Genomic DNA, 26,239 nt, shown 5'->3' on the forward strand with positions numbered 1-26,239 from the left:
TATTATCTCCGTAATTTTGCGGAAACGTTGGTTCGAATAACCCGTCCACGCTGCTCAATGGTTCTGGCCTTTTCAGGCTTAGCCGTTCTGCAGCGGACACATACCTATAAGGTCCGTGCATTCACGTTTATCATGCATCTTTCTTCAGGTATGTGAAGGAATGCCAGATGTTCAAAGGTATAATCTGGAGCCCGTTTTCTGCGCTGTCACGGGTAGGCATAGTTAACTGTAGGAGCTGAGCTAGCGTAGCGTCTTAAGTTTGCTGCGATACCTTTGTTGCAGTTGAGGCTTAATTGTGCTTCTTGAACGAAAAATCGCAGAGGCGATGAGAGACGGCTCGCCATCACTTTTGCCGGGCACGCCTCTTCGCACTTTGGCAAACAGTGATATTTGTGAAAGGCTCCCCAAGTCCACGTGGAGATGTCCGGTTCCTGTGTCTCCAACAGCGAACCCTTAAACTCCGACAACAACTACATCGTCGTGGAGGTCAAGCGATTGAAGAGGAAGTGCCGCAGGACAACTAAGGACGTGAGTGAGCACGGCCCCAAAGGGCCGCCTACTCGCAAGTTACAATCTTGCGTTTGTGCCTCTGGACGCCTCGTAGAATTCCGTAGATTCTCAAGACCTACCTTGGTTAATGTGGCTCTGAAAGGAATTAATGAGGTGCGTTTCAACGCTAAGAATAACGCAAGCGTTATTTACGATCTCGTCATTGACATCACCGATGAAGAATTCCAAGGGCTTCTGTCTTCAACAGTGAAGGTCATCGACGAGCTTCAAGCTTCTTTTCAAGGGAAACACGATACCAGATGACGTCAAGATAGGCTACGTGAGATAGTCGGTGGGTCCGTACGTGCGCCAACCACTGCGATGTCGCAAGTCCCAAAAGCTAGATTCAGCCAACGCTTCTCTGCACAGGCCAGACGACATGACTTCGCTATGCAGGTAGCCACGACATGTGTTTATGCACGGTAAAAACTGAACTGCTTGAACTACAACTGACCACACGAGGCTAATTTCGAGGATTGTCGCCAATGGAAAAACAAGATAAAAATTATGCAGATCCCACGTACTGTGGGAATCCATGTAAGCGAAGCTTTCCGGGGTAGATGCTTTGATCGACGATATTTAGCGGTGATTTTGACGGCTACAGCTTAATTCCCTCAACGTTAAGGCTAACACGAGAGTGGTGAGTTGATGTTAAATGTTACCCTGCGTGCACCACTGCTGTTTGTCTGCGTAGTACACGGAACACACAGGGAGAGGTGTTTGCTTGAGGCGTTGTGGTGCACCCTGTTTTATAACCTCTGAGAGGGTTGAACGTTGTCATTTTCTCAAGTGGCACATCGCATTGCGGCAGAAGTATTAAACTTGAATTGGAGTATGGGGCTGTACATGCCAGAACCACACTCGGATTATGAGGCAAGCCGTACTGGCGGCCTCCGGATTAATTTCGACAGCGCGATGTTCTTTAACGTGTCCCAAAATCTAAATGCACGTGCGTTTTCTATTTCGCCTCCGTCTATATGCGGCTGGCGCGACTGGGATCAAATCCACGACCTCTAGCAATGCCATAGCCGCAAAGCTAACGTGGCGGGCACAGAAGTGTTAATTTGACGTTCTACCGCTTCCGTAGTGTCTCCTGGACCCTGCGGTGCGCTTTAAGTAATGCGGCTCTGCTTCTGCACGCCCTGCGTAAGTTGTCCACTTGACATATTTGCACGGAGTTCATTTTTCAGAAATAGCAGCAACGTACTGTGCCGTAGCTTGAACTTAAGCTTATCCTGTGTCCCGGCAGCAGCTGTCGTACAGTAGTGGGGTGTCCTTGCCTTCTCACGTCACCTCTCCCCCTCTCTTGCATGAAAACTGCCTCTTCTCCTCCCTCTCCTTCTTCTCCTCTCTACAGTTCTATCTTCGTCCCCTCTGGCCTCGCACGTTAGTAGGAAGAGAAGCACTGAAGTCAAAAGCGTGAGAATATGGGCGAGTTGGTATGTGATGACTTTTTTATGCTTGTAGCGCAGCTCAGAACGAGCAAAAGGGAAGGTGGAAGGGGTAACCCTTTCCAACTTGCCTTTTGCTCGTTCTGAGCTCCGCCACACGCCTAAAAAAGCACTGCAGTGTCTGCAACGGATCTGAGGGGAGTCACGGATAATTACAGCTGCCTAGCGGCTATAGTGGCGACTGCTAGGGAGCTCCAGAGGGTAACATGATCTTGGATTCTAGCGCGAAGTGACACGGACAGAGACTAGAAGCAGACAGGACGAGCACTAACTCTCAGCTGAATTTTTATTGAAACTAAGAACATATATACGATAGGGGATTGCAAATGTCGCAGCATATGAACATGACAAGGTCTAAAGACATCAGTTAAACATATCAAGAGGTAGGGAAGCAAAAAAGCGAACAACAAGAAATACGCTATGTTGAGATAAACACACGTGCTGCGAAGATACTGAAATTCGCATTCTAAGTGATTGTGCTTTCAGTGTAATATTAATACACCTGCCGCTCTGTCCAATGCAAGTTTTCCCGCACAATAAGTGGAATCTGATAAACTATAGCAGTGCTACAAGGCACAAAAGGGGTCATATGTCTAACACCGCAATCATTTTTTTCTTTTTTTGCTACTGTGTTCAAGTTTCCTATTTAATATAGACGACGAGCAAAACGACAACAAGGTGAAAGCAGGTGCCAACGTTTCGACAAGTGGACTTGTCTTCTTGAAGGCGACATATGCTTTCCTCGCCACAGAATATATAGGTGAGGTTCTTCTAAAGGGGAGAGGATGTCAGGCGGGTGGGTGCGGCAACGAGTGAAGATGTGTCAGCGTGTCGAATTGAGCATAAAGGAGCGCTTTGCACAAGGCCAGTGACACTGGCCTTGTGTCGAGTTGAGAAGAAAGGAGCGCTGTGCACAAGGCCTGTGACACTGGCCTTGTGCATAGCGCTTCTTTATTCTGAATTCGACACGCTAACACACCTTCGCTCGTTGCCGCACCCACCCGCCTTACACCCTCTCCCCTTTAGAAGAACCCCACCTCTATATACTGTGGCGAGGAAAGCATATGTCGCCTTGAAGAAGACAAGTCCACTTCTCGAAACGTTGGATCTTGCTTTCACCTTGTTTTCGTTTTGCTCATCGTCTCGAATTTCCATCTCCCGCTTTTTCCGTGTTTTCCGTATTTATCATAGGGCACGTGATAGATGATTTGCGGGAGGCCGAGAATAGAGTATTGACGTCATATTTACGTCAAATTGTGGTCAAAGTTTAGGAGAGACTTGCGTTAGCCACGCATCATTGTCTCTGTTAGAATGCGAATTTCAGTATCTTCAGAGCCCGTGTGTTATTCTGAAGCCGTGTCTTTTCGTTGTTTGCTTTGTTGCTTCCTTACCTCTTGATATGTATAACTTATGCCTTTAGACCTTGTCATGTTCATATGCTGCGGTATTCGCAATCATCTATATATATGTTGGTAGTTTCAATAAAAATGTAGTTGAGAGTCTGCGCTCGCACTGTCCGCTTCTAGTCTTTGTCCGTGTCCACTTCGCGCTACAATCCAAGATCATGTTACCGTACCAACTCGCCCAACATTCTATCCTTTTAGCTCCAGAGGGTATTGTGCCCATCCGACGCGGTTTGGTGAAAACGATTTTGTCCCGTCGCCTTTTTTCTCTTACTAGCACCTGTGATCTACATACACACTCTGAACCACCTCTAGACGCGGTGTGCGCGACAGCAGCAGCCACAGCAGCCCACCGCAGCAGCAGTGGGAAATTCGGAGGAAGAGTCAAAGAAAGCTTCGCTTTAAATAATTATTGAAAAATATTGTTTATATTAAATAAATATAAAATATTCGTTCAATATTAAAATATTGAACCAAACGAGCAAAAGAAGTATTTCACACAAAGGGGCGGCAGCGTCAGTGCAGCACCGGATGAGACTATCACGTCGTCGACATGAACAAGCTGTCGGTCCAACCGAGATCTCCCTGGCTCCTATCCCGCAGTTCAAGCGGAAGGTATTTGAATTCCGCATCGGTGGGCCTCTCCGAGCCACATTGCTTCAAGCGAGCAGCACAGGCCTCGAATCGAACGTGTGGCCACGCCTGCCGCCACGCACAGGGGCCTTGGACTGTGAGCGCCACGAACGGCAGTGCAACGAAAAATCACCATCGGGCTCTCTCGTCAGTGTCATGCTGCGACAAATAACACCCTGTAGCTGCTACTGTCTTGTTTTAACATGCCACCGGCTCCAAGAGCTGTAAAAATTATGCAAGCTATAGACATTCTCGTAAGTACACTACAGTAACCTCTGCCTCTGTCCACGAAGGTGTCAGGGCTGTGCAGGAAGAGCATGCTGTGCATCTCATCATCATCATCTTCAGCACCACAACCAGTTTCCTTCCACTTCACATTCTACTTCCGTCATTCCGACAAATCCCTTCACCAGCGTGGAATATCAGGTTAGAGGCACGTCATTCACGCCGACCTCTCCATCTTTCTGCAAATGAAAATTGCCCCTTTCTATCTCTCTAGTCAAATGTGTAGCATCGGGACGTTCAACCACACATGTATATATTATTTACGGTGAAGTAAACGTATTCAACCCTTTCTTGCTTCTCTATTTGTCACCTCAACAATTATCACGAAAGTCTGACGCCAACGTTCCAGCATCAAAGGCGCCATTGAATGTCTCTCCGGTGCTCAATGCTAATAGTTTACTAGGATAATGCGATATTTTTAATGCTAATCACATTAACGTACATATTTATCGATTTTCAAAATGTGCCCACCCCTCATGTAATGTCCTTTTAGGGATCTTCGCGGTATACTAGATAAATAAATAAATAAATTGTAGTAAGAAATATGGGCGCCAGCAGAAGACGAAGAAGGAAGAGGGTGGTTTGTTTATGGCTATATTTATTTCTTAGATTAACTTATTTTATCAAAATTCTTAACAATACTTTCATTACACTTCGAAATTACAGTTCCGGTATGCCACACTGTTTAGGATGCAGGACAAGACAAGACGGTCCTCGTTTATGGATACGATTCTTTTGTATCACCTGTTAGGAATGGCCGTACGGGGTGACAACGTGCCAGCTATTTCAGCCCGCTGCACGCGTTCCTATCCAACCGGACGGGGCGCACTTCAGGGAACTGCGAATAAACCGGCAGCCACGTGGCGCGGGGTCAGACCAGTCAATGTGGTACCCGGCCGCGCCACCCGGGACGGAACGGAGTTCTACGAAGCCCCTCTGACGTCGGCTCCGGACCTTTACACCTGTGTGTGCGGCACGTGTATGACAGCCCTCATCCTCCAAAAGGGCTGGTCTACGGTGACGTCGAACAGTGACGTCGAACGATGACTGGACGAACGTTTCCGTCCGCTTGGAATCAAGGGGGGACCAAGTGCTTATAAGCAGCGTTTGCCGGCTGCTAGTGGTGTACTCGTTGTGTGCTCGTTGTCGTGCTCGAGATGTACTAGTGAGCTGCGTGCTCGTTGTCAAGCTCGAAATGTACTCGTGAGCTGTATGCTCGTAAGCTGTTTGCTGTATGTTAGTCTTGTGGACTCCATATGGGAGTCACGCTAGACTGTCGATATATGTCTCGTCTAAGATGTAAATAATGTAAATAAATCCTGTTCACCGAGTTCCTCTCTACGACCTTCAACTCCTTCTAATGGTGGCAGCGGCGAGATCGTCCGACGAATCTAATGCGCCCCGACGCTTCCGAATCTACGACTCTAACTGAAGCCGCCACTTATGCCGAAGAATGTCGTCAGATCGCTCGCCCACTTACCGCGCAAAATCGGGCCAGCGAGAAACGTGGCCGCGACACAAGCTTGACTTTTCCTTCGTATTCACCTGGAACGCTGGTATGGCTCCGCGTTCCTCCCTCTACTCCTGGCCTTTCTGCAAAGTTCAGCTCAAAGTATGACGCATCAAAGTAGCATTGCCTTTCTGGATTGGCAGCGACATCATTGTCTGATTACCGAGGCCTCTTGCGCACAGCCGTATTACATCGGCATCAGAGGCGGAGACAATGACTGAGTTCTGCCACGTATTACGTTCCCTGTATCAGTTTTTTTTTATTTCTGGCTTTCTTCTCGATTAGCTTTCTTGTATAGCTTCGTTTTTGCTTCCTCAGAAATGAAACCTAAGCAGAAAAGCTTCTCAATTCAATGACAAAAAACGCCACAATGATCGTCGATGGAAGGACCGTATTTGTAAAATACAGTTCCTTCTGCTGCGGCGCGCAAACGCAAAAATATGAACATCGTTCCGAAAACCCGGCCGCCATACATCAATTGAGTCCGCGAATGTGCCACGTTTCCACAAGTTAAGTGTCTGTACAACTGTCGCACCTTGGCGAGGTTGTTCGTGGCAATAAACGCATTCCATACTCGATTTCATAAAAATATCGAGAGCGATGCCCGTCGCATGCATGCAAGGATCACGTGCGAGTAAAAGACGAAGCGCCCTTGTGCGTTCGACGCTGCACGAGACGCTACCCGAGAGCAACCAGCCAACCGAGCGAGCAACTCGGAGACGATGGCCCCTTCAGCCACTCTGAGGTCCTTCACGAGTTACTGGATGCCAAGGCACCCTCACGCAAGACGTCAACGGCGCATTGACCGGGTACGATGTCCGGTTTCACTCTTCATCCGACGTCGCGCAGACGGGGCTACGCAGCGGGCTTCGACCGACCACTTATCCCTCCGGCTGCCTGGGCGCCACAAGGACTGCAGCAGGTCCCCTGGCCACGTCTTCCAGCGCAAGTGCCGCCATGACGCCATGTCGGGCTGCCCTCTGGGATCAGCAGGAGCAGCAGGCGGCAACCCCAGCATCCTACCGTGCTTCTGGCTCCGGTGCGAAAGTCTCCGCCGCTGCCGAGTGATGGCAAGTTCCGTTTCTTCATTCGCTGTCAGTGGTAATAGCTGTCCTGTCGTCAAGATTATTTGCTAGGCGCCGATAGTACAGTGCGTCACGTGATATATCTAGATTGAATTTACAGGGGAGTGGTCTCTTTGGGGCGCTCTCGGGATGCAGTTTGCATCCGGCTGGTCGAAACCAGTCGCTCTGAACACATTCGTGTGGTCCATTCAGAGCGCCGCGCTCCAGCTGAGAGCGTGAGGAGGCGCTCCTGTATGCCTGAAACCTGACTTCGCGACCGAGATCCTAGGGAAGCTGGATCACGTGTCTACTCTGATGGCTCTGGAAGCAGCTGGCACGTTTGGCTGGGGCAGTATTTCTACGGTTCCAATCACAAGAGGGCTCTGCATCGCTGTGAACTGGCTTGGGGCGCCGTATGACCCAGTCGAGTGTACCATAAGAGGCACCTTGTTGACCCATTTAAAGCATTAGGATTAAAAGGCCTCTACTCATCAGGAAAAACCGAATGGCATTTTAAGCGTTGATTTTTTTATTTCTAGAATTTGGTACCTTTGCGTAGAAACTATCAGCATGTTTCTTTTTAATTATGGAATTTTACGTGGCGGAATCACGATCTGATTATGAAGCACGCCGTGGTTGGGGACTCCGGAATAATTTTGACCTCCTGGTGGTCTTTTAACGTGCACCTAAGCGTAACTGGACGGGTGCTTTCGCATTTCGCCCTATCGAAATGCGCCCGCCGTTGCCGGGATTCGCTCCCACAACATCATGCTTTGCAGCGCAACACCATAGCCACTAAGCAACCACGGCGGGTAAGAGCGAGTCTATATAAGTCATTCTCACTGTTCGACAAACAAACCTTAAATCGAAAAAAGTACCTGCTTGTCCAGTCAATAATATACGCCTTCTGTACATATGTTTCTTCCATTAAGTGAACGCCGGTCTGCACGATAAGAAAAAAAAATAATTATAGCAGCTTTATCTTTGTCGGCAACAATTTTTAGCTCTAAAACGAAGGCTACGGAACCAAATCACGACGTTTGCACCGCTGCAGGATGAATTCCCGCATAGTGCTGACGTTTTCTTGTGTTCAAAAAACACGGTCTTGTTCTTTCAAAGCATAAAATTGGAACAATGTGTAAAAGTCGACAGTAAGCGACTGATATTTTACTGTTTTCGTTAGTTTGCCCTCTTGAGTTCTCCCATACTCGAGAAAAGAGCCCACTTGGGCGTCAATCAAAGTCAAATTGGCAAACGCAAAATTGCGGGGGTGTCTTCTGGTGTCTGTTCGTTGCTTCTGTCCCGATTGTTAATTGATTGCCAGGGGGCCAAAATTAATCTGGAGTGCCTTCCACTACGGCGTGCCAGATAATCACGTAAAACCCGGGAATTCATTCATTCGGCGTCTGACCTTACGGGGAGAGACTGATGAGCAACATGAAAAACAAAATACTGTGTAGGTGAACAAAACAAGTTTTTACACCATCCACGCGGAAACCAGGTCAACCCGTCTGGTTATCACAACCGTCGACGCCGGCGTCGGTTGCGCGTTCGACATCATACGACCACTTCGGGGCTTAGGTACAGACTGCGTTGCTTCCTGTTCAAAAGTCGATACAAATCGACTGTAGAAATATCGATTACCTTCGGAAATTTACGCTGAGATAATAGTGTCTGCCAGCACTGAAATAAAGGAGTCATGCAACGTCGGAAAATATCAAAGCCGAAGCCTGTGCCACAGAATAGTTGTCAGCGAGTATTGACTGTGAATTGGTTTCGATGTACCTTTTGTCGTTCATTTCCTGCTCCTTTATTGTTGCTCATTTTAAGTGCTGGCCCAGGAAGGTCACTACCTCTTAGTGTACTGTTTAACTACGCCTATAATATTAACAAGTGTATAAGCTTGTCCTTCATATTTCGATGCAATGTATTGCCCCATGTCCTGTAACCACCTCCGTATGGAGTCTTGCACTATGTATGCAATAAAAAAGAATAATTACCCGCAGTGGTTGTCCAGTGGCTAAGGGGTGGCACTGCTGAGTTCGAGGTTGCCGGTTCGATCCTCGCCGAGGCGGACGATTTCCGAAGTAGGGCGGAATGCAAGAACGGCCACGCATGCCGTCACGTGGGTGCGCGATGAAGAACCCCACCGCGTTGTAATATACTCCGAAGGACTCTCGCTACGGCGTGACTCATAATAATATCGTAGATTTGGCTGGTAAAATGGCCGAATTGAATTTTAAAAAATACTCCGTAACGGACACCAACATAATTTAGTCGAATACCAGAGGAATTCTCTGAAAACGGATGTACTCTGGGGCCCTATAACGTAAAACTATTCCAATACGTTTTTATTCCAATCTCCTGACGTGAAATTTGCGTAACCGCCGACGCAAGCATGGGGCGGTCACCCGCAGGGTTGCCTGAACAGACCAATCTAACGCTATCCTCGTTCAGAGGAGGTCACTTTTGCTTGCTTGAAAAACGAATAACATTCGCTACACCGAGCAGCTTGTGTTATCTAATTGGCTCACAAGAGGCGATGAGCACGCTCAAGTGGAGAGGGATTCGATGGGGCCGAGACACTGCACTGAAAATCGATAACCTGATGAAGAGGGTGGTACCGGCGTCTGCGATTGGTCCGTTTTTCCTTACTTAGCTTGCGGTGGCTCGTCGACAATCGCGGCGGCATGCAACGGAAGCTTAAGAATGACGCTGAAACGGATCCTCAGCAATGAAGAATTGGCAGACCAAGGTATTTAACGTGCCGAAAGTGCTCGAAAACGTTATACGGCCACGCAAAAGCTTTATTACACGCAAATAAACCCATGCTCTGAGACAGGTGCGAGTAGCCAGTGACTGAGCCATAGGCGGCAGCCATCTTTTATTCCTTTCGGAACGGGGCAGCCTGCGGCTATTCAGAAGGAAATTCAGTTTTGTTCGGCATATTAATGAATCTTTATCGCGTACACGTCACTTTGACGCAGTGAGTTGTTGCGGTTTCGTGACGTCGTGTGAGAGGCAGGTGAAGTGGGCGCAGTCCGAAAATTTTTGACCAATAGCCGAGGGCTAAGGGTGAAGAGGCGTCGAATCAGAAATAACTATTTTTCTTTCGTTCGGTCAAATTATGCATAATCCGTGTGCACAGGTTATATCAGATAAGGAGCTATCGCGATTTTCGTGATGTCGCGTGACAGATATGTGAAATGGGGGTGGTCCAAAATAGTTTTTGACCACTCGCGGAGGGCTGATTGCAGAAGTGGAATAGAAAAGTTTGGAATAGTTTTACATTATAGCGCCCCTGCTGTGGTTGCACAGCGAAGCTTTTGCTTCTCATTTTATGACGTGCTCGTCGGGGCACTCAAATCAGCATGCAGTAAAACAGCCAAGACTAAAATGATGGCGTGCACGCATCCCTAAGCATTGTCATCTCTGACGTCAATATGTTGCGGGAGTTTTGCTCCGACGGTTTTGTAAGCGTTAATTACCGGCAAATGTACACTGTGGGTATTCTGCACGCAATCCTTTATATGCAATAACTTCGCTTTTATTAGCAACTTCCTAGAAAACTCGGAATTTTAAGATGATCAAGATGTATTAGAACTACGTTTAGTGAAGCAAAACGGGACCCTCCCTGTATAAGAATAAATAAATAAATAAATAAATAAACCATTAAATATGTTCTATCATATGCCATGCCCTTCTAAAGCAGGTATAATTAAAGTGCGCTATTCTCAACAGTCGTCATACCTCAATGGTCGATGAGTATTAGGAACAGCTTCGACTCCGTTTGTGTTGAAAGCTTCAACAACAACAAGAAAAAAAGGCTGAGCATCCATCCACTCTGTGAAGGATTACCAGCGAGGCTGTGTACGTCGCCCCTTAATTAAGGGGACGCATTAACTCGTTGCCAACTCCGACGCGGCCTATTCAAATACATGTAAAACGCAAACGCGCTTTTCTGAGATAACCCCTGGATCCATTTTAATGAAATTTGCTTCATTTCAGAGAGAAAGTTTAATTATTGTGACTATTGTAAGCGGAATTTCGATTCAGGCGCTGCATGTTATTGAAAGAATTTTCAAACATTCGAAAGTACGAAAAAAAATACAAGCATGAAGTTTACAAATAGCGCTCCTTCAAGAACAGATATCGCGGTTCTGGAAATGGAATTCATTAGATAACCTAAATAGGACAAACTCGGTATGTCACTTTCTATATTGCCGGAATTTGTTGCGTTGTTTACATGGGTTGTGCAAAGGCTGTATTTACACTTTACTAAGGTTCTTGAGATTCATGTGTAACATATCAATTTTGTCGGCTTTGGATGTACTATCAGATGCGATTCACAGAATTCTGATATCACTTTTATTGCTTAGTTACGGACTCATAAACTTGACTCTCTCGTTTACTGAATATTTGCGATTATTGTCAATATTTAATAAAAGATTGACGACCTAAACAAATAGCTAGATGTTTAGGTTTTCCTTTAAAACTAACAAACGTCGTCAAGTTTGGTGCAGTGGTAACTGAGAAAAACTAATTCTCCTTTTACATGCATTTTGGACAACAGCTGCCGAGCGAAAGCTTCCTTTTAATGGCGCCGCAGGTCAACCTTCGCCACGGGGCGGCCCGGCATTGCACCATCTTCGGGATCGGTCCACGTATGGGGAGTTTTTTGTCTACACATGGACACAATTCTGGGGGAACTAGCCTTAAACAGCTTCGGTGTAATTCGCTGTAAAATTGGCCACGTCTTCTTATTTTTAAATAATTAATGACGACGACGAATGCAGGAGCAGTGCCACGAGCTCGTTCGCGCGATAGCGCCCACGGACGCCAACGAGCCAGCTGTGGAAGAAGACGATGGCGCTGGAGCCAATCCAGATGATGATAGTTTTGCCTGAACACACAGGCACGACCCTGGGGGAAGGAGGGCTTAACAGCTTCGCTGTAAAAAATCTTAGTACACCTGAGCACTTGTTATGAGTTTGAATGCGAAAGCATTAATGGTACAACTGAACGCCGCTGAGCGGTCCTTCGAGTTATGAGCGCGATAGGACATTTGGCCAACGCCTCCTAGATGGCACGAGGCCGGTGTAATATGACACGTGACGTAATGCAACGTTGCCCGCGTGCCATGGAATCTAATGGGGACACCCTCGAGTATGTGACGGTGATGTTGATGCCATTGCATTCGTCACGCCCGGTTTGGCAACCATGAGCTCATAAATCAAAGTGCGAAGGCCAAGGAACCGCACGTTTAGCCCAGTGGGCAACACACGCCTCTTCCGAACGTGGGTTACTGCATTCGAAACTCACTACCGCCAATGTCTTTCCTTTCTAGTTAATTCTTTTTTCTTTTTTTTTATTTCTTCATAGCGATTACCGAGATGAAGCTAGAACGCAGGCGAGAGCTTGCGCGGCCTAGGAACGCGCTGATAACACAGCCTTCCGAGAGCGAGAGCGAGGTCGACGTGATAGGCGGTGATGCCCCTCCCTTTCGCCCGCACTTTCCCGTCGAGTCGAGCCTTCCTGTAGCCTTCCTGTAGGGCTGGCTGCCACTCCTACTTTATCTCGTAGCACCCACTTCCTAACACTTTGTCCCATCCTCTAGACATCATCAGCCTCCACATCCTATACGGATTATCGGAAGGAAAAGTAATGCTTTTTGTGCCTCGGATTATAACGTGCTATGACAAAAGGGACCGATACTTGTTTCCACTTCCGGTTCTCGGAATCATACACGCTGAAGGATTTGGCCACAATACACGGAAATCAACTATCCATGGCCCGTGTCATCTGTCCTCCTTATTTCAGTCATGTTTTCGCACTGTCTGCCATAGTATGTCGCCCTGTCAACAGACTCGGCAAACAACCATGTTCAAGCTATCCAGCTTGTCCGCCAGGGTAGCTACACTGCCGGTTTTCATCACTGGTGCACGTAGGGGGCCATAAAATGAATCTGTCCGCGACCACCGACATGGTGACATATATATTTATAGGCTGCCTCTCTTCGCCAGCGAAGCAAGCTGGGTTCACACAACGGAACAAATTCATCGGGCGAGCATCACATGACTGAGCCACAATGAACTACTCCGCCAGCAGCTTATCTGCTTCGTACTTGTGTGCGCAGTGATTGGGCAACGCTTAGTCACCTAATGCTCGTCCGCACAATTTGGTCCGTCACGTGAATCCAGCTTGAGTGTGTGCCTGGAAGCGGAAACGCAGCGCCAAAAAAAAAAAAAAAAAAAAAGAGAGAGAAAACAGAGGATGTGTGCCACTGAAGCTCACTGGTTTCTTCGATCGATCGCCAGTGCTGCCTTCAGCATTCTTGTCGTTTTCAACGGGAGTCTTTCTCACATGCTTAATTTTCCTGCACTAAATGGAAGGCGAACGCATTAAACCATGGTTTAATATGGGAGAGTATTTCAGCAGTATTAGAAGACTCTAAGCAAGTAATTCGCGCAAAACACGAAGGAAAATGTTGCGAGCTGATCCGCTTCATAGTGGAATGCTTGGCACCTGTAACACACGGTCAGGGTTGTCCGCACTCTCGCAGATCGTAACGGAGCAAAGGGTTCGATCTCTGAGGCCATGTCCAGCCTAACTGCCGCTCGCGAGACTCGCGCTTTGCGTTCTTCGCGAGAGAAAGACAAGCCGCTTGAAAATTGTCGCGGACTGTACTAACACGGGACATTACTAGTTAATGAAAAGCATGCGCGTCTGGTTTACCTGCGAAAAAATTATCAGTAAACTTTGACTTATTATAGGCTACCATCAACCTGTGTACTGAATCATCGGTAACCGTCCTTTGTAACCGCTGCCGCATTCTTCACCCTTGTCATTAGCATTGGGCAGCTGCGAAGCAGTGAAAAAGTTTACTCCGATGAAGCGTGTTACTTATTAAGAATGGCCACTAGTCAAAAGAAGCCGCTTCAGCCCAGAGAGCGATGGCCTTGCGCTGCCGTCTGGTTTTCTACCACAAGGATTCAGAGGTGGCCTGCAATGGCATGGTTCAATCCCATACATGATGTTCTGAGGGCAGCAATGCAAGGATGGTGACCAAGATAGGAATGCCTTGAACATGTTTTGCTATCGAGAGGAAAGCACGCCGCAAGTGGTGTTCCGATCCAAGCGTCCCTTCCCAACTTTGCAGCCCGCTCCGCCTATGCGTGGTCGACGGTGGGGACGGCGGCTGTGCTGTTGGGCACGTCCTGCTGGTGTCACGCGATCCTCCGAGATGGCGCTGACGACAGCGCCCATTGTTCCTCTCCTCTCTAAGCCATCGCCCCGCTGGCATCCATCCAAGGTGATAGATACAATCAGATTTTCGAGCAAATATTCTATGGACAAGAACGGCACCGAGAGCGGCGCTGCTGCGCCGGCGTTGAGAGCGCCGTATGCGAAGCAAAATTCTATTAGCGGGTGGTACCCCTCTCCCACCTCTCGTTCGCACCGCCTTGATTGCCTCCTGCACTGCGCGTGTTTGGGCACGTTTCGTGCGGCGCGCGGTGTGTGCCTACGTGTGCGCGCGTGGACATTTCATTCGAAGGGTGTAGTACAGTCTGTTTCACATTTAGGGGAAAACTCGGAGCGCATTGCATCGCGATGCGGCGAGCGCTTGAGTCAGGCGGCGGCAGCAGCTCGCGCAGGTGCTCGAGGGGCGGGATCTTGAACGGCGTCGTCTGCTACGGCGACGCGCGCTGGCCGCATTTGTCGGGAAGCGTTCTACTGTCAGTTGCAGGGCGCCGATCTCATCGTTACTGCGTGAAATGAGCCAGTATGTTTTACTAAGCGTTGTGCGACGCCCACTGATACGCCTCGAAGGTAAGTTCATCGCTGCAGGGCAGTCATAGATGACGTACTGATTCCATACATTCTTGACGGCCCGTTTCTGGAAGACGACTATATATTCTAACGCGATAGGTGGCCGATCCGCACTGCTCGTGTTTTGCAAGATCTGCTGGAAGAGCAGCGCGCAGTCACTCTCTTGGAGTGGCCGCCTCGATCCCCGGGCGCCAACATCATTTAAGATGTCTGGGGCTCGTTGAAAGTATCGCTGCCGCACCATCCCCTCTATCAGTCGCCCGCGGATAGGGTTCGATCCACCATCGTCAGCGACTGAGACGTGCTGCGAATGAACACATCCCTGATCAAGTCATTTTACACTTCACTGCCTTCCAGGATGAGCGCTGTCATCGTTGCCGCTGGGGACATGACGAGATACTAACTGAAGTTCCGAGCGTGACGTGTCCAATTCCCCGCCGGCGAGCAGGGTCTGTCTGGTGCCGCGAATGATTGTCGAGAAAAATCACTTCCAGCTCATTGTCTTAACCTAAACATTTCCTTTAATCGTATCCGTTTGTTTTATCGTGTTCGACCCCCACAGTTATCATTGTTGAGTGCTTTGTTTTCCTTTCGAGTCAAACAAAGACTGAGCACGTTGCGCGCACATCTTAGTGCGTCTTGTCGCTGCTTATCACGGTAGCACACACAGTGAAGAAATACGTGCACGCGCTCAGTACCCCGGCCATTCGAAAGAACAAACGAAGCATGCTGTCAAAAGAAGTTTGTGGAACTCCTTTATCGCCGATGAAGGTTCAGAGTTTGGCGAGGCACAACGTTTAGTAAAGAATATCAGCTCAGTTCCCGCAGTACCGATGAAATCGGTGCACTAGCCCTGGCAGTAGCACGCTTCCCGACAATGCGGCCAACGCGCGCCGCCGTAGCAGACGACGCAGATCACGACTCCGCCTCTCGAGCGTCTGCGGCTGCTCGAGCTGCTGCCGCCGCACGACTCAATTCCTTGCCGCATCGCGATGCAATACGTTCCGAGTTTTCCCTTAAGTATGAAACAGACTGTACACGCTTCTATTTGCCTTTAAGAAGATGGGTACGCTTGACGTATATTTTTATGGCTGCAATGCGGCGAAAGGGCAGCGTCTGCTTAACCATGTAAGTGACGCTGAGCAGGTAATTGGAAACGACATCGTATGTGCCGCCGGAAAAATCGTCAGTATGTGCCGCCGGAAAAAGTCATTTTTGCAGTTTCTCACAATATGTTTGCTACAAATCTGTGTTGCCTCTGATGGCGACAACGGACTTCCATCGACACTGTGCGGAAATAAACAAAATATATCGCTGCATAGCACAAGTACGACATGCGCACACAACTTTAACTAGTACGTCCCCTACAATATGGAATATAGACAGCAATGTAGACAGCTTGGCCATTTTTTAACAGTGCTCAAGAGACGGAAGTTGAAAGTATTAGTAATCATTCCTGCTTCACCAATGCCGACGCGACCAAGACGCGGGCGCGTATCGTCCAGTAACTCGATCGATCGGTGCAGTGGTGAAGCGGGAACGAACTCCGGTCATGTTCAATGCATCGTGCACATATTCAATTTCTCGGGACGCGTGAGCTTCGGCCACTGCTAGCGCATACAACAGAAGTGGTTTTCATTCTTGGGCAGCGCACACACAAACGAAACACGAGAAAGAAGACAGGACAAGCGCTCGTCGAACAACTTAGTTTTTATATGAATAAAAGGATTATGTACCGAGTAATTATTAAATTCATGTGGGTTACATATAAAAACCGTCATACACTCAGGAGTGATCAATGAACGAGGTCGCTTCGTTTGCCAGTTGTTTACTTCGCTCGGCGCACCGCAGTAATCCATGTCTGTCGTCTGCATTTTTCGTACCATTTTCTTGTGAATCGGCAGAATTTCACTGGTGGAATGAACCCTTTCGTATTTACATTGCTGTCGTGACAGTTAACAACACCATAATAATTTCCGGTCATCCGAAGAGGCGCCGTCGCGAACACGAGACGTTTCGCGCGCAGCGCGAACTGAACGCGCGCGCGACCGTGAAGGGAAGCGGCGGCGGAAGCCTACACCCGTTGGAGATGAAATCGTTCCGCCAGGGGAGAAACGAGCGCTGGCGTCTAGGATGAAACTTGGCGTGCGGTCGTCTATAAGTATATAAAAGCCTTTGCAATTAGGCATAACATCAGCACTACCCACGAGCAGGCGAACTGCTAATGCTGATCTTGTTGTCACCCAGAGAACCAAGAATTCCACTACAATCGAATTGCAGTCGTAATATTTATCGATGTAAATCAACTGACACGGTTTGTTATGACATTCTTGTAGAGAAAGTTCCCAGGTGTAGGTTTATTGACGAATCTTTCGATATAATTACGCTTCGCCTTTCAAACAGACGCTAAGGTGTTACAATGAAAGACTTCACTTCCTCACCACTACATACACAGAAATAATTATACCACAGGGCACTGTTCCACGGTGTGTGCTTTTCAGTTTTTATATGTAAATTATTTCCGCATCCCTTCGCCTAGAGTATAGCATAGTTACAAACAGTACATTGTACAAGCACAGCAAATGTGTGCCCAAGTCAATATTTTCCGTCGCATTTCGACGGGGGCGAAATGCGAAAACACCCGTGTACTTAGATTTAAGTGCACGTTAAAGATCCCCAGGTGGTCGAAATTTCCGGAGTCCTCCACTACGGCGTGCCTCATAATCAGAAAGTGGTTTTGGCACGTAAAACCCCATAATTTAATTTTTAATTTAATTTTAATAGTTTCCGTATCGCGGAAACTGTACAACGTAGGGGAGTTGCTAGCGGCGCCAGCTCACTGTATTTAGCTATGGCCGCTCATTCAACAGCATGCACTTCTTCGGTCGTGCTATTGTGCGTGGCCTACCACATGTGAATTCAGCTGAATCATTTTACATGTAAGCCACAAGAAAAACAAAGTCAGTTGAGGCAGTTTTCACGTTTCGTTACGCCTATGAAAATATTGTTTGGAAATGTAGTCACAACCTTGCCCAAGAACAGAATTTTCAGTAGCAGCTGATGTAGGCTACGCTGTTTCAGCGAAACAGTTGAAGAGTAACTGAGAGCACCTAAGGAATGTCAACGTATAAGTGCGAAGACAAATTTACTGTAAATGACTTGCTTTTATTTATTTACTTATTCATCCATTCAAAACGCCGCAAACACTTTATCGACTTTTTTTTCTATAGACCGTCTATAGACTGCGAATAGACAAAAAGAAATAGAAATCTTATCGACTTTCGTCTACAGAACGTCTATAGACAAATAATAGCGAAAATAGAGACTGTACTGTCTTTCGTGTATAGGTAGTCTAAAGAGCGGAAGTCGACATAGAAACAAACACCTTGTCAACTTTTTTCTATAGACCGTCTATAGACTACGAATAGACAAAAATAATTACAAATGTTATCAACATTCGTCTATAGAAACTCTATAGACAAATAATAGAGAAAAATAGAGGCTGTATCGACTTTTATCTATAGGTAGCCTATAGAGGGTCACACAATACAAGTGCCCCACAAGGGTGACAAAGGGCCTGTCTTGTGCTGTCACGGCCCCAGGACCTGTGGCCACGCTGTCCTTCAGCGAAGCTGCAGAAACTGCTCGACGCCCGAGAATCGCACGCAGCAGCAGAACTGGCGTCTTTGAGGAGGTAATGTATGGTATGTGCACATCGGCCATTAGCGACATTCTACTTGGAATCGCCCGTTAGAACTCAGTTATCCTTTACTTGCGCGTAAGTGTTTCAGCATTATTTAATGACATTTTGCGATTAACATTTGCAAAACAAGATGCACAATGTTGCACGTTTATCGAATTGTTTTAGTAAGACTTGCTATTTCCTTAGGCCGCGGTAAGGGTTCGGAAACGACTGCTTGCGAGCCACAGATTCTGCAGTGCAGGAAGACATGAGGCAACAATGGTCGTAAGACAGAGGCAGAATCGTTGAAAAAATGTAGGGTTTTACGTGCGAAAAGCACGATCATAATATGGTGCACGACGTAGGTGGGAACTCCCTAAATTTGGACCAGCTGGGGTTCTTTAACGTGCACCCAAATATAAGTACACCGGTATTTTCGCATTTCGTCCCCATCGTAATGCGAGGCCACCGTGGCCGGGATTCGTGCCCGCGACCTCGTGCTTAGCAGCCGAGGTCGCGGCTGCTAACAACGGCGGGCGAGGGAGAATCGTCGTCAACTGCTAGAACCACATGTTTCGCGTTAACGACCATGCGCGCATGCCCGGTTACCTGCATGCGGAAAAATCTGTGAATTTTCTCGGTCCAATTTCGTTGATATTGGCCTGCGCACTTCGACCCTCGTCACCGTGGTCAAGCGAGATTGTAATCCAACGAACAGTTCTTTTTATATATTTTTAAAATAAATGTATGACCTACAGGTGGGTCGTTGATTGACATTTCACCCTCGCAGTGCCCCGACCTGCCAGCGTGCTGCCCTTCGGCGCGACGCTGCGGTGGCTGCTCGATGCCGGAGAATCGCACACAGCAGCACCGCCGCGAGCAGCGCGCAGTTCGCCACGTGCATCGCCTGCTGCAGCTGCTGCGCCTCCAGCGATCCAGTGTTGCCGAACGGGGTCACGTGGGCTACTCGTTCTGTAGAAAGAGTACGCGTGCGTGGGCGCCACGTCTATGCTAACGCTTTTCCTTTCGTGATTCGTCAGTTTTAGTTCTTGTAGTTCTTTATTGTATCAATAAATATGGTTTTGATTGTCTACTCGCGCGATGTCTATGCTAATACGCTGTCGTTATGCGAGAAGAGATGAGTTCAAGCTGTGCCGAAGTCTATCCTGTCCTATATCCTAACTATCAACACTCGCGAAAAGTGAGCACAACTACTGAACTGATTACGGTGTGTTTCGCGATCGTGTACATGTACTGCGGCGTTTCAGTAGTTTTAGTGCGCCAATGTGTCAAACGGTGTTTTGTTAGGAAAGTAAGAGATGGAGCAACACAGCAGTTCTAGCGCAACTTTGACGGTGTCCATCAGGAAACCGGTACCACCCTTAGAATTCGATCAAAATGAATATGCCTTTCAAGAATGCCGGCAATAATTCTTAAACTACAATATGTGCCGTATAAAGCAGTCCGTTCAAAACTTCGTTAGAGATTTTTTTTTTGGTGAGTCAGTTATGGAATTTGATTTCTCGTGCACATATCAGCCTCTTCGATTATTGCAGTTGAAAGATTGGAATTACGTTAAAATGGCGCAGGCAACGTTTTAAAAAGACTGTATACTCTAAAACATAAACCTGCCATAACGCGCCCAAACCGCTGCAGTTTCTAAGTGAGTCCATTAAGGTTTCGCACTTTTGACGTGCGTGCAGAGAGAGAGAGATAAAACTTTATGTCCTTGATGGGGTTCATGGGGGGGCGGAGGTCGGGAGACTAACCCCCAATCCCCCCCCTTCCTCAACGGCGGCCAGTCCTTGATTTCTGGCGGCGTCTTCGGCCGAGAATAGACTGGCCTATCACGAGGCATGCTTTTCATTTGCGCTTCTGCGTTCCCTACATGCCAATGTGTGAATGCTGTATTATGCGTCAGCTCGGATGTGTAATAAAAGCAAGCCCGTTGTGGGGTACGTCACGTGTTATGTGAATGTGATGAAACGCTGACATCTGTGGGAAGCATCACCTGAGTGGAAAGCGACGCCCCGTTACGCGGTCAAGCGAAGGTAAAGTCACTGCCATCGGGTACCGTGACAGCAAGGTGCATGCGCGAACGTTGGTAAACAATCGTAAGCGCGAAATGTGTTGCGCAGAGCAATCGTTCTGCAAGGGGATTTACTCGTAGTTAAACAGGGTGCCGCTAAAAGTGCAAAAAACAAATCGCTAGCTCGTGACTGAAGCGAAATGAAAGCGTCGCTTGATGATAGCAATAGGTTACGAAAAAATCTTGTAATTTTCGGCCCACCCAACAGCGCGACCGAAAGTTGGACTAACTCTGGAAATAAAGACCTGACCTCTTTCCAGAAGCAATTAGGCGAATCTATTCCTCCCTACAGAATTGAGCATGCGCACAGGGCAGGAAAGTTCGGCGGAAATAAAATGGACCAGTTATTATGGTATTAATAATTGCGAAGATTAGCAACGCTTGTTGTGTCTGAAGGCGGAAGTTGAAATTGTCACAATAAGTGCTACGCGAAGATTTCACCCCTTGTGTTCGGCATGCACAATCACAGCTGCTGCAGCACAGAAGGAACGGCGGGAGGGGGGGGGGGGCGTCATTTTAGCTTCACTATGATAAGATGCATATGGGTAATCATAGCATGAGAAGCCAAGAAACAATTACACCAAGGAAAACATAGGCGAAATTGCTTGTACTCCCTAATTCAATTAGAGAAATGATAAATCAATGGAAATGAAAGTGGATGAAAAAACAACTTGTCAAAGGTGGGGAACGATCCCACGTCTTCGCATTATGCGCGCCATGCTCTACCATTTGAGCTACCGTGGCGCCGTTTGCCACGGTAGCTCAAACTTTGTTGGCTATTTAAGTGTTACTACTAGAACTAATCCTGGGAGTGTCAGCCAGCGTCACCACTCGCAAACATTGGCGGCGGATGTGGCACATCCTTTCTCCCGCAAAGGCAACTGACCAATAACCCCACATATGCTACCTTAAGGCATCACTGTTGCCGGATTCGGGAGCCTTCTTATGTTGTAAACGAGCATTATTAATTATTAATTTATCATTTCTTTAGCTCAATTAGTGAGTACAAGTAATTTCCCCTATACTTTCCTTGCTGTCATTGTTTGTTGGCTGCTTATGACGTGATCATTAAAAATCGGGCCCCTTGGTTAACCCCCTCCCCCCCCCCCCTTTCTCACCCGCCGTGGTTGATCAGTGGCTATGGTGTTGGGCTGCAGAGCACGAGGTCGCGCGATCGTATCCCGGCCACGGCGACCGCATTTCGATGGGGGCGAGAATACCCGTGCACTTAGATTTAGGTGTACGTTAAAGAAGCCACATCACATTGGAATATCGCATGGCATATGATGAGTTTAAGCTTAGGTTGGAATTCATGGCCACATTTTGACCAGAAAGCTACAGCGCCTGGCAGCTTTGACCTACGACACTGACCCTGCCGAACTCAGGACGAGGCTTCTCTTGAAGGCTTACTCAGAACATTGCCATTGTACTCCAGTGACCATTAGGCAATCAGTGATTTCCATGAATATAATGCACTAGAATAGCACAATTGCAATAGAATAATCGTATCAAGAGAATCGTTTAGTGTCAGTTATGGGTGTAAGGGCGGCGAAGGAGCCTTATTACGAATTAAAGCTTTTTTTTTATTTTGTTGAATAAGGCAATTAGGAGCCAGTTTTTCCAAGTTGTCTATTTTGCTTCACACAGGGTGCGTTGCATCTATGCACATCGACCGCGCGCGCTTTGAAACCCGACCTAGGCTCATTAGCGAATGGTCCTGGCCCGGGTCCGCGGCTTCGAGCCCGAGCCCGCACCAAGCCCACCCAAAAACGTATCAACCAGGCCTGGACCGCACTTTCGGGTCGGCCCGGGCCCGTGCAGTTCTCAAAACTGCACCAGGGTGTCTAAGCGACGCCCCGTGCGCCACAGCATGTGCATCTCACAGCCGTGCGGCGTTGAATTCACCCTGCAACGCGGTTCGCGCGAGAGCACAGCCCTTGAGAAAGTCAGACCACCGACCTCGGGCTGAAGAGCCAATAGCGCTTCTTGTTTGAAAATGTTGGTGATACTTACAACGATAAGACAAAGGACAATGTCTGGCTATTTGACGACTTAGCAGGCTGTCCGAACATAAATGCACGAAGGGGCAAATATTCTCAACAAAATGTGGCATATGTCTGTTGCAAGAGAAGACTAAGCCCACTTTAATATGACAATGTCAAGATGCAATGATCTACCAGAACCGCAATGCAACGCCCAGCCTGAGCCGTAGGGAATGTCGACATTGAAAAAGCGAAGGGGTTGGAAGCTGATAGGAGCGTTATCTGGTCAGCGGTCGAGATAAGCAATACACGTTGTGAGTATTTGTGGGGAAAAAAAGAAATAGAGAGAGGGAGAACGCGTGGCGGTGTTGTTACAGGCACAGCTGTAACTTTTGAACATCTGACACAGCTGGGCAAAATATCAGGTGGTAGTAGATATTGTAAAGCTTTATGATGATTCGCTCATTCAGGCTATGCCGCCATTCGTCGCCCGCCGTTTAAATGGGGATGCCAATAAAAATGATATCGATGGGTGAGTGCTTCTTGAAGTGAATGTAAACGTTGGCGCGTAACATCATTGGGCGGATAATTTATCGGATACGGATGATGGTGCATATGGTTTCTAGTAATCATCAAAAGCTGTTAAACGCCGTGGCCGAAGACCTCATTCACAAATGCCAACGAATCGCACTTTAATGGGTCCATAATCAGCCCCGTGTAAAATTTTGGTTATCCACCGGATTTCGCAGAGTCGTGTCCAAGGAGCGTTAAAATACCACATGAATGTTAGTAAAGGTGAGTGCTAGCCTTGATATATCCAAATGATATGTCAGACGTAAATCAATACTGCGAGAAAGCGACTACATTTAACGCAGCAGACACTCCCTTTCCGTACCTCGCTTACAGCCCCCACAAGGCAACATCAGCGGCTTCCTATGGGAGGGCACAGCTTACCGCTGTAGTTGAAAAGGAAACTGCATTATCCTTTCGTTCTACCGGTGCTAACACGTGGGGCAGAAATTTGTGACTTTAACAAAGAAGCTCGAGACCAAGTTAAGAACTGCGGCGAGAGAGCCATGGAAGGAAAACTGTTAAGCGTAACGTTAAGAAACAGAAAAAAAGCGGTGTGGATGAGAGAACAAGCGGGGATAGGCGACATTCCAGATGACATCAAGAGAAAGAAATGGAGCTGGGCAGGCCAAGTAATGCGTAGGGTAGATAACCGGTGGACAATTAGAGTTACAGAATGGGTATAGTGAAGGGGAGCGCAGTCAAGGACGGCTGGAAAGTAGTTGGGATGATGAAATAAGGAAATTCGCAGACGCAAGTGAGGATCAGCTGGTGCAAGTGTGGGGCAACAGATCGCAGGAAGAGGCCTCCGTCCTGGCAGTTGACATAAGACTAGGCTGCTGCTGGCGATGGTGATGATGGGAGGACAGCCATTTTGGTTGGCCTGCAGACGGCCATGTTATAGGCAAGTGACTTTTGTCCGTGGCTGCGACAATGGCATGCCATCCGCTCGTGCTGAAACCCTTCTCTTTTTTCTCCTTTCTTTTGTCTTTTTTACTGGTTGGCTCGGCATTCTTCGGTTTCCATCCCCCTGTGCACTTTCAGAATCGCAGCCGTCTTCCCGTGGAGTTTCCATCGTGCGCGCAGTTTCTTTTGCGTGTTGTTTTTCTATTGAGTGCGAGCGGCGGGGTGGTGGCCGCCTTCCCTGTCGCAGTGTCCCGACCCTGCAGCGCCGCTTCCCTGCTCGACGCTGGAGGACCGCACGCAGCCACGCGGCCATGTGGCTTGCGTCGGGGAACTGCAGCGGCCGAGCCTCGACGACGCGGCCGCGCACAGCGCTCAGAGACGCGAGGAGAACGCGCTGTCGTGGCACGGCCGCGCTTGTTTGCCTCGGTGATGTCGCTTTCCTGTGCCGTCACTCCTGGCGGCTCAAGTTCGTGCGCTTTTTTTAAAATATTGTATTACATTTTTAATTAAATGAGGATTTCGTTGTCGGTGGTGGTTGCGTCTACACCTGGCCACCCTTGTTGAGCGACACGAGGTGGTTGTAAGCTGTGCCCAAGGGAGTTTTATCCTATCTCGACCGCCTTGATAGGTTAGGGACAGTAAAGAAGGATAACTTTACATATTCACTTGGCACAACTTGGAAGTTATTACGAGTGCTTATACAACACTCGTAATCCTGAGCGCTGGAATATACACTGTTGCCGCATAAACAGGCGCTTCGACACCGGCATTCCGCACTGCTAAATTATTTCTTGCGTAGCCATGACATTGGATATTGCTTCCACATCTTTGAAACTCTTACACCATATATTGTTCTTATGATTGACAGTTTCAGCCCCTGCTCAAACATTGCTGTTTGTCTTTGCATTGCTTTATTAGAGTGCGTCTTGCTAGTATATTGCTAGTATGTGTATACTAGCACATCGCCCAACGTTGCATTTACTCCTTCGCATCCTGCTTCCTTCATTTTGCCATCATCTGAATGAAGAATAAACCGGTTGCACGTTCTCTAAGTATAGGTAATGTGTATAAACGATACGATTTTGTTATTATACGTGCAGTGGCATTAGGCTGTTATCTCCCATTAATATATAACGCAAGTTTTCCGTATATGATTTGATGCCCTCATACATGCGTGCATTATTGGTCATTAGATGCTTATCCTAAGCATGTGTTTCGATGTCAATCTGTTCATTGCTGCCAAAGAAGGGGGCGGCCGCCTGCGCGGTAGTTTTCGTGGGGCTGCTCCCTCCTTGGGAAAAAAATAAAGGTGAATTGGGCTGAAATCAATACAAACAATCTCTCAAAAATGATGAGGACACTGCACCGAGTGTATTGTCTCGCGACCACATATATGAAGCTCGACGGCTCACTACATGGCATCGACTGACGTTAGATTTATAGCCCTCCAAGTGGAAATTAGGTGTATATCTTTTACTTATCTCGCCTGCTATCCCAAGTCACGCAAACAGACGCATTTCACCGCCGTTCTATCCTCTCGTTAAGACAACATTCCATCGTTCTTTAGGAAAACGGCTCAATTCTTCACTGTTGCTCTTTATTTTTAGCACAATCTAAGAGCGCACAAAAATATTCGATTGGCGGTTTGGTTTACAGGCTACAGAGCCGGACAATTAAGCGCTGCCCTTCTTGGCAAGCATGTAGGAACGATAATATGCCTGTCACGTATTGGCGTTTGCATTGTGTTTCCGCGTTCGGCGCTGAGATATACAGGGGGGTACTAGCTAACTTTGGTCAAGGTTTTAAAAAAATGGAGGAGCTCTGTAGGAGGACGCTACAAATGCATGTTATTCGCTGTTGTGTTGAAGAAGTCACAAGTTTTGTGTTCTACTTAACTGCTTAAATAGACAAGATTAAGGCGACATCGCAAGTATCTACTTTAACCAAAAGTTCTAATGTGCGAATTGTACAGCGTTCGGGGAGCATCTAATTCAGCAGTTTCTAATTTACTATTTGTTATGTAAGTACTTTCGGCATCGGAAAGAAAGGCCGCAAAATATTAAAAAAAAAGCACGTGGCATGAACGTTTGCTCGCGGCGATTTCAGTTCTCTTAAACATGCCACAGATGAAAGAATTTGACACTGGAGCTTGCGCAATTAGACATCTGTTGATTTAGGCAACACATTTTGGCCAATCATTGATAAGAGCCAAAATTTCTTACATTTAGTAAGGTCAAAATGTCGTTGGACATGTGAAGTACAAGGTGTTGCGATTATCATTTGCA

At 47.6% G+C, this 26,239-nt stretch overlaps 1 protein-coding gene across 1 annotated transcript in view; it reads left to right on the forward strand.

The window, feature by feature from the left end:
* The first annotated feature begins 420 nt into the window (after positions 1–420).
* LOC142567995 (uncharacterized) overlaps positions 421–26,239 on the forward strand; it is a 45,837-nt gene continuing 20,018 nt past the window's right edge. Inside the window, exons 1-2 of the mRNA XM_075678086.1 lie at positions 421–528; positions 6,681–6,870. Of these exons, the coding sequence (XP_075534201.1) occupies positions 421–528; positions 6,681–6,870 (298 nt within the window). The remainder of the gene's footprint in view (positions 529–6,680; positions 6,871–26,239) is intronic.

The sequence above is a fragment of the Dermacentor variabilis genome, unplaced genomic scaffold (assembly GCF_050947875.1).
Source record: "Dermacentor variabilis isolate Ectoservices unplaced genomic scaffold, ASM5094787v1 scaffold_15, whole genome shotgun sequence".
NCBI classification, from domain to species: domain Eukaryota; kingdom Metazoa; phylum Arthropoda; class Arachnida; order Ixodida; family Ixodidae; genus Dermacentor; species Dermacentor variabilis.